This window comes from Gekko japonicus, unplaced genomic scaffold, assembly GCF_001447785.1.
Source record: "Gekko japonicus isolate JY-2015 unplaced genomic scaffold, Gekko_japonicus_V1.1 scaffold275, whole genome shotgun sequence".
Classification (NCBI taxonomy): Eukaryota; Metazoa; Chordata; class Lepidosauria; order Squamata; family Gekkonidae; genus Gekko; species Gekko japonicus.
The window spans coordinates 699813-708323 of NW_015170895.1; the positions used below are offsets into that span (position 1 = coordinate 699813).

An 8511-nucleotide genomic window follows, 5' to 3' on the forward strand; every position below is an offset into this window, starting at 1 on the left:
TGCTGAACTGGACCAGCGGTCCATCTAGTCCAGTACCCTGTTCCACACAGTGGACAAACCAGTCGCCTTGAGGGGCCAACAGGACGGCACAGAGACCAAGGCCTTCCCTGATATTGACTCCTGGCACTGGCCTGCAGAAGGTTACAAGAACATAGAGGGACTCAGCACTCAGGCCACAGGACAAGCGCATGCCCGCCTTGCAGAAGGCCCCAGGTTCTGTTCACGGGATCTCCAGCTAAACATTCTCTGGCAGCAAAAGCATCTCTCACCAGAAGACCACAGAGAGCTAGTGCCACTCAGAAGATACTACTGAGCTAAACAGTTCAGTTGGTTTTTTTGGGTTTTTTTCCATTACCGTGTTCAGGATGCACTGGACCATCAAAGGAGCACCAGAGGGCATTCACCCTGACCGGGCCTCCCCCCTTTTGCAGTTAGGAGTGATAACGGGTTGGGAGTGTTGGGGATTAAACGGACTGTGAAGAGCTCCAAGAGGGCCTCCACAAACTGGGTGAGTGGGTGACAATGCGGCCAATGAAGTTCAGTGCGGGTAAGTCTAAGGCAAAAAAAATCCCAACTTTCAGGTGTAGGCTAACGGGGTCTGAACTCGCCGAGACTGAGAGGGAAAAAGATCTTGGGGTTGTAGTGGATCAGGGCTATTTTTGGGCAGGAACGCACAGGAACGGAGTTCCGGCTGGCTCCTGAGTTGGCCACGCCCAGCAGGAACTTATTAGCATAATAGGCCACACCCAACAGCAGGAACTCATTAGGATTGGCTACATTAGGGGGGTGTGGCCTAACATGCAAAGGAGTTCCTGCTACAAAAAAACCTCTGGGTTTTGATAACAAAGTAAACAGAATAAGAAGCAAAAGGTGGGGGTGCTAATGTGCTGTGCTGTCAAGGGTGTGGCCAATAGGCTAATGAGTGTCTGCTGTTGGGTGTGGCCCGTTATGCTAATGAGTTCCTGCTGGGCTTTTTCTACAAAGAAAGCCCTGTAGTGGATAGTTCAATGGAAGTGTCAACCCAGTTTGCTGCAGCGGTGAAAAAGGCAAACTCTGTGTTAGGGATTATTAGGAAAGGGGACTGAGAATAAAATGGCCGATATCGTAATGCCCCTGTATAGATCTATGGTGCAGCCTCCTTTGGACTACTGTGTACAGTTCTGGTCCCTGAGTCGCCAAAAGGACACTGCAGAGCTGGGAAAAGGACAGAGGAGGGTGACCAAAGAGATCAGGGGGTTGGAACACCATCCCTCTGAGGCGAGGCTGAAGAAGAGTCTGGGACTTTTCCGTTTCTAAGGGATGACTAAGGGGGGACATGATAGAGACTTATAAAATTATCCATGGGGTGGAGGGAACAGACAAAAGGCCATTTGTCTCCCAAAATACTAGAACTCGAGGGAATCCAATGAAGCTGATGGGCAGTAGGTTCCGGATGGACAAAAGGAAATACTACTTTACACGGAGAGTGATTCAAATGTGGCATTTGCTGCCAGTAGTGATGGCCACAGAAACAGACAGCTTTAAAACGGGATTAGATAGATTCATGGAGGATAAGTCTATCAGTGGCTCCTAGCCATGGTGACTGAGGGGAACCTCCACATTCAGAGGCACTAATCCTCTGAATCCCCAGAGCCAGGAGGCAACATCCAGGGAAGGCCTCAGCTTCTCTGGCTGTGCACAGGAACTGGTTGGCCACTTTGTGAGGCAGGATGCTGGACTAGATGAACCACTGGCCTGATCCAGCAGGGCTCTTCTGAAGTTCTTATCAGGGGAAGGCCTCGGCCTCTGTGCCCTGTTTGTTGGCCCCCCAGAGGAACTGGTTAGTCGCTATGTGAGGCAGGATGCTGGGCTAGATGGGCCACTGGTTTGATCCAGGAGGGCTCTTCAGATGTTCTTATGAAGGCCTCGGCCTCTCTGCCCTGTTGTTGGCCCTCCAGAGGAACTGCCTGGCCACTGTGTGAGACAGGAGGCTGGACTAGATGGACCCTCACTGGTCTGATCCAGCAGGGCTCTTCTGATGTTCTTAATCTATTTACCCAGGGCTATTTTTGGGCAGGAACGCACAGGAACGGAGTTCCAGCTGGCTCCTGAGTTGGCACTGCCCAGCAGGAACTCATTCACATAATAGGTCACACCCAACAGCAGAAACTCATTAGGATTGGCTACATTAGGGGTGTGTGGCCTAACATGCAAAGGAGTTCCTGCTACAAAAAAACCCCTGGGTTTTGACAACAATCAAGGTAAACAGAATAAGAAGCAAAAGGTGGGTGTGGCTGGATGACCACACTTTTGGTAACATGGGGGTGCGGCCTAATGGGCTAATGAGCTGGCCTGTCAGGGGTGTGGCCTAATAAGCAAATGAGTTTCTGCTGTTGGGTGTGGCCTATTATGCTAATGAGTTCCTGCGGGGCTTTTCCTACAAAAAGAGCCCTCTATTTACCCAAGTGCAACAGCCAGATTCGAGTCCAGCAGCATCTTAGAAACCAGCAAGATTTTGGGGGGTAGGAGCTTTCAGGAGCCAAGAGCTCCCTTTGCCTGACTAAAATCTCGCTGGGCTTCTGTAGAGCGGCTCGACTTAGAATCTCGCTCTTCCACTGAAGACCAACACAGCTACCCTTTGACATCATCCAGGCCTGTAATTGTGAGTTTTAACAACAAGCAACTGAGCAGAGCAAAACAGCCCGCCCGAGAGAGAAGCCCCAGTGCCCGAACACTATTCCATGTGTCCAAAGAGTTACTCACTGTTCCCAAAGCCACTTCCAGGCACTCCGTGGTCACTCTGAAATAAAAACAAGTGTGTGTCAGACTCGGGCATCTGGCATTAGGGCTGGCGAAAACCTGATTTATTTTTCCGGCTCTCTGTATCCCTTATCATTGCCCTCGCCTGCCATCACATTCCTTGGGGGTGGGGGGGAGTGTGTGTATTGAATTAGGGAGGCTTGCTTGGTGATTTTCCTAAGGGGGCCTCAGGACATCTTTCACACAAGAAATGTCCTTGGAGAAACACTGTGCCTGGCTAGATTGTGACTGTATATCTTTCAGAGTCACTGTCGTAACACCAACGTAGGTGTGCATGGAATTTTGGGGTTTTACCTATATCTTCTTTTCCCGCCTTCGCAATTCAGTCCTAACAAAGAGTTTGAGCCCACAGCATCTCCTCTCTCTAAATAAAACATTCACTGCCAAAGTGTGTGTGGAGGGTGATTTGACTGGGGAGCTGACAAGAGTGTTAAGACAGAGGGGGTTCAGGCAGGGGAGAGGATCAGCTGGTCGCAAAGGCTTTTACAACGGATCCCAAAGTGGCAGATTTCATGTACAGTCCATGAAGACAACAATCCACTGAGAACAGCCCCCAGCATGAAGCCAAGTGGGAAAGGAACGGGAGCGGGACTGGTTCCCACCGGACTCAGGGGAGAAGGAATCCCACCGAGCCTCCTGGCCGCCCCCTTCCACCCACTCACCTGTCAATTCAAGGCCAGGGGGGTTAGGAGCGTTCAAAGCTCACAGCCTGGAGGTCTCGTGGCCACCCTCTTTCACCTGCTAACACCAGGAGGGCTGCGGAGAGCGTCCGCCTCCTCCCCCCACGGAAGGGACGCACCTCGTAAAACCTCAGCTTCGACTTCAGAGCCTCAAGAGTTCGCAAGCTGTCTTCCTGCTGCTTCTCCTTCGCCGTCAGGAGCCTCCCGAGTTCATCCTTCTGGAAGCGGCACAAAAAGGGCCATGTGAGACACCCCTGGAAACATTTCGGCCCCAACCCCCACCCCACCCCACTGGCCATGGCAAGCACATTTGAAGGTGAATTCTGTGTATGCGCGCCAGAATCCGCCCCCAAAGGAAGGGGCTTGAAGATCAGGAAGAATCACCTCCTCAAATCAAATGGAGGAGGTGATGGAGATTGGATTTATACGCCGCCCTTCACTCGGAACCTCAGAGCGGCTGACAATCTCCTTTCCTTTCTCCTCCCCACAGCGGACAGGGCTGAGAGAGCTCTTGAGAGAACTGTCCTTGAGAGAACAGCTCTGACAGCAACTGAGAGAGCTCCGACAGAAGTTCCCCACCACCCCCGGTTCAGATCTCACAACAACTCGTTTGGGATGGAAATGAAAACACAGAGTTTTCTCCTTACCTCGCTTTCAAGATCATCAGCAACCATTTGCTCCTGCATGAGAAAACAACACACAACACACCGTTCCAAATTAAATGAGGCCGTTTTCAAGGCATTCACGCGCCTGACAAAGGCAGTGTGCATCTTCTACCTTGTCTCCCAGTCATTGTTGGGAAAGAAATCTCACTCGTGTGCCAACTGATTCCTGGGCTTTATGTGTGGTCTCTGGGGGTAAAAACAGCAGCAGCAATAATCCACTGCTAACACAGCTCAGGGCTGCGTGACGGAGGTGGCTGAAAACCCAAGGAGACACGCAGGTCTTCTGACCGCGTCAACACCACAAAGAGGTGCCAGTGAGACACGCAGAGTCAGATTTTTACGTTCTCCACTGCGGGAAAGCCCTCCCGCTCAGAATCGCGCAGAGATGGTGGAGGTACAGGACCTCCCGTCCCATTTCCACACACTGCTCAGCAATATTAACGGTGGCCTCCAAACGGAAGAGAGTTGTTCCTAGGAGGGTTTCCAGGTGCCAGGCCACGGGCGAGCCCCGCCTCCAGACAGGCAGCTATGGCAGCCCCCCCACAAAGAGAAGAAGAGGAGGAGGAGGAGGAGAGTGGGTTTATACCCCGCCCTTCACTTGGAGCCTCAGAGTGGCTCACGAACTCCTTTCCCTTCCCCTCCCCACAACAGGCACCCTGTGAGGGAGGTGGGGCTGAGAGAGCTCTGACAGAAACTGCTCTTTTCCACGGACAGCTCTTGTCAGAACTATGGCTTACCCAAGGTCACACCAGCAGCTGCGAGTGGGGAATCAAACCTGGTTCTCCCAGATTAGACTCTGCACACTTAACCACTACACCAAACTGGCTCTCACGCCAAACTGGCTGCACAGCAAACCCAAACTGGACAGCATGTCCACGCTGGCAGCTGAGCTGGGCCTCCTGCTTCCTGGAGTGCTGAGCTGTGCGAGGCCACAGCCGGCTGGCTGCCTGGTCCCCAACAGGGCCTTACCTCGTTCAGCTGCAGCTGCAGCCCGTTTATCCTCTCCAGAAGGATCCGATGCTCCTGCTGGATCTCCCGCATCCTGCCCTTCAAGTCTTCGTTCTCCCTCTCCAGTTCCTTCAGACAAGGAGGAACGGTCTTAGAATCTGGACCACTGATCCAGCCTGGTGTTCAGGCGACCCCGAGGTGCGGCAAAGCCAGAGGCACCGGCTCCTTGCCTGGTAGCCGCCGCCAGCAGGGTCCGTTCCGAAACCGGGCACTCAGCCGAGCTGTACCCGGCACTCCCCTTGTCCGGACACTTAGAAGCTGTCAGCACTTGGGGGGGGGCTGCTGCTTATCCCGAGCCTGTCGGCAGCTGGAAAGCCTGCTCTTCGGCACCTCTGACTCTGGCCCTTTTGCACAGCGCCAGGAAATCAAGAGCCACTTCGCTGGGACAAGGCGTCAACACATTTGCGTTTGGACATGCCGGCGGGCCTGGATAACAAGCCACGTGCTGAACTGCGCAGCCCAGCCGGCTCGTTTTGCTTCAGGAGGGAACAGGCCGGGCTCCTCCGGACCAGTGTCCCCTCTAGGCTGAGTTAGTGTGAGCCAGCTCACAGTTTTTAAGCCTCTGGCTCACACATTTTTGTCTCAGCTCAGGAAGGAGGGCTCCAGAGCAAACTAATTTGTGCAGTAGCTAAATCGCTCGCTCACAACTTAAATGCCAGTAGAAAGGTAAAGGTTCCCTTGCTCGAAAGCCAGTCGAATCCGACTCTAGGGTTGCAGTGCTCATCTCTGTTTCAAAGCCGAAGAGCCAGCGCTGTCCGAAGAAGTTTCTGTGGTCATGTGGCCGGCATGACTAAACGCCGAGGCACATGGAATGCTGTTCCCTTCCCACCGAAGTGGTACCTATTTATCTACTTGCAATGTCTTGCTTTCGAACTGCTGGGTTGGCAGGAGCTGGAAGTAGAGACGGGAGCTCACTCCGTCATGCGGCACACTCAGGTCTCGAACTGCTGAACTACTGACCTTCCACAGCCTGCAGTTCAGTGTCTTAACCACTTGAGCCACCGCAGCACCGCAGCCAGGAGCTCTCACAAAATAGAATTTTTGCTCACAAGACTACGCAGCTTAGAGAGAGCACTGCTCGGGGCCAGCATGGGAGCAAGTACCCCTCCCCAGCCAGCCCCCCAAAGAATGAGGGGTGGGTTTCCCTTGTGTCTTCTTGCGCACGTCCCCAGCAGGACTCTGGTGAGGAAAGTCCTGCTGGCTGCTCCAGGGGCACCAGTGGAGGACCCTCATCTCAGGGAGCGGAGCTTTTAGGACCCTCTCCTTCGAAAGAGAGAGAGCCCCCCCCCCGCTCCCCTCACCTGGACATTCCGGTGCTCCTTCTGATACGGCTTGAAGGCGGCTTCCTCCGGGGTGCTGGGCAGGCTCCACTTTGGCAGCATGTTGGTCGCCTACAGGGTCGAGGAACAGAAGCGGCCCCTGAAGAAGCACAGCCTTCGCCAGCAAGCAACCATCTCACCGTTCGCTGTCCCATCAGGAAGAGCAAAAGACCTCCAACCGCCCAAGTTCATAATCAGGCAGCGGCAGAAAATACCAGGACAAGGCGAGACCCGCCCAGGCAAGGAGGCGGAGGGGCGCGCGGGAACACCGCAGAAGTGGGGGCGCTGACAGCGGATGCCGCCTTGCTTTCGAGGAAGGCCACAATGCTGACGTGGGGATATGTGGGACAGCCTGACAGCGGCTTGTCGGGGACAGGGGGTGGCACTCGGGGAAAAGAGTCTCACTGTGTTACTCTTTGGTATGTGGCGTCCCACAAGCAGCGTCCCCTCTAAGCTGAGATACTGTGAGCTAGCTCACAGTTTTTTAGCCTCCGGCTCACACATTTCTGTCTTCGCTCAGGAAGGATGGGGCTCCAGAGCAAACTAATTCATGCAGCAGCCAAATCGCTGGCTCACAACTTTAATGCCAGTCGCTCAGCAAGCAGAATTTTTGCTCACCAGACTCCACAGCTCAGAGGGAGCACTGCCCACAAGGGGTGATTCTTTCTCCCGAGTTATTTAACGTGTGCATGCACCCCCCTCGTCCAGTTGGTCCGGAGCTTTCAGGCTGGGCTGCCATCGATATGCTGATGACCCCCAGCTGTATCTCTTAATGGACGGACGGACTCCGCCCCAGATATTCTGTCCAGGCTGGGGCTGGGTGGTTAAAACAGAGTCGGCTGAAACCAAATCCATCAAAGAGGGAGGTCCTGTGCCTGGGACGGGTGTGTGTGTGAGAGAGGGATCCAACTCTCATTTTTTTCATCTTCATTTATTTATATCTATGTCTCACATTTCTACCCCACCCTCCCAGCCAAGGGCACCTCAGGGCGGCTTACATAAATAAAACACTAAACACTAAAAACAATAAAACACTAGGACATTTAAAACAACGCTAAAACCAGTTAACGATAACTCAGTAGGTGCTAATATTGTTGTTGCGGATCAACGATGGCTACCCTATCAGCTCTCTCTTCCTATAACCGGCTCCTGGGTCTTCCTCAGCTGTCTTTCAGGCAACTGGCTCCCTCTCCCCCCCCCCGACCTAACCACAGTGACCTACGCAATGATCACCTCTACATTGGACTACTGCAACTAGCTCTATGCAGGGCTACCCTTGAGTTTGATCCAGAAACTTCAGCTGGTCCAGAATGTGGCGTTGCGTAAACATCTGGTGCTCCGCTAGCTGCACTGGCTTCCAGCTGAATACAGGGTCAAGTTCAAGGTTTTGGCTTTGACCTTTAAACCCCCGTGCGGTCTGGGACCAACACACCTTCAGGACCGCCTCTCCTGGTATGTCCCCAGAAGAGCATTGCGCTCGATGGACCAAGATCTGCTGGTGGCACCTGGCCCCAAAGATGTCCGCCTTGCCTCAACCAGAGCTGGAGCCTTCTTGGCTCTGGCACCGGCCTGGTGGAACCCTCTCCCTGCTGAGGTCCAGGCCCTGCGGGACTTAATCCAGTTCTGCAGGGCCTGCAAAATGGCGACGTTTCGCCAGGCCTGTGGCTGAGATGGCGGAGATAAACAGGTTGCTTACCTGTAACTGGTGATCTACGAGTGGTCGTCTGTGCAGTCACATCCATGGGATTATGAGCCTGTGCTGATCCAAATCGGTGGTATGCAAAGCTCACAAAGGGATTTTCACACCTCCCTCCCAGGAATGCACAGGAGCCCCACTGCGCATGCCCAAGGAGGTGGGACACGGACATCCCGCCAGTTCCTCTTCTGACCGCCACGCTGTTAACAGCTTGTTTTCTGCCAGTCGGTGAAGAAGCGTTATTTTCCTCTCACAAAGGATTATCCAAATCGTTCTTCTTTTTCCTTTTTACTATGTTTATTTTGTTCTTTACCGAAAAGGGGGGGGGACTTTTTCTGAGGGAC

The 8511-nt window shown here is 53.5% G+C and overlaps 1 protein-coding gene across 1 annotated transcript in view; it reads right to left on the bottom strand.

The window, feature by feature from the left end:
• The window catches only part of UACA (uveal autoantigen with coiled-coil domains and ankyrin repeats), a 44089-nt gene that overhangs the window by 17285 nt on the left and 18293 nt on the right, over positions 1-8511 (bottom strand). Inside the window, exons 10-14 of the mRNA XM_015418509.1 lie at positions 6454-6543; positions 5114-5221; positions 4127-4159; positions 3599-3697; positions 2743-2779 (exon numbers count right to left, since the gene is read on the bottom strand). Of these exons, the coding sequence (XP_015273995.1) occupies positions 2743-2779; positions 3599-3697; positions 4127-4159; positions 5114-5221; positions 6454-6543 (367 nt within the window). The remainder of the gene's footprint in view (positions 1-2742; positions 2780-3598; positions 3698-4126; positions 4160-5113; positions 5222-6453; positions 6544-8511) is intronic.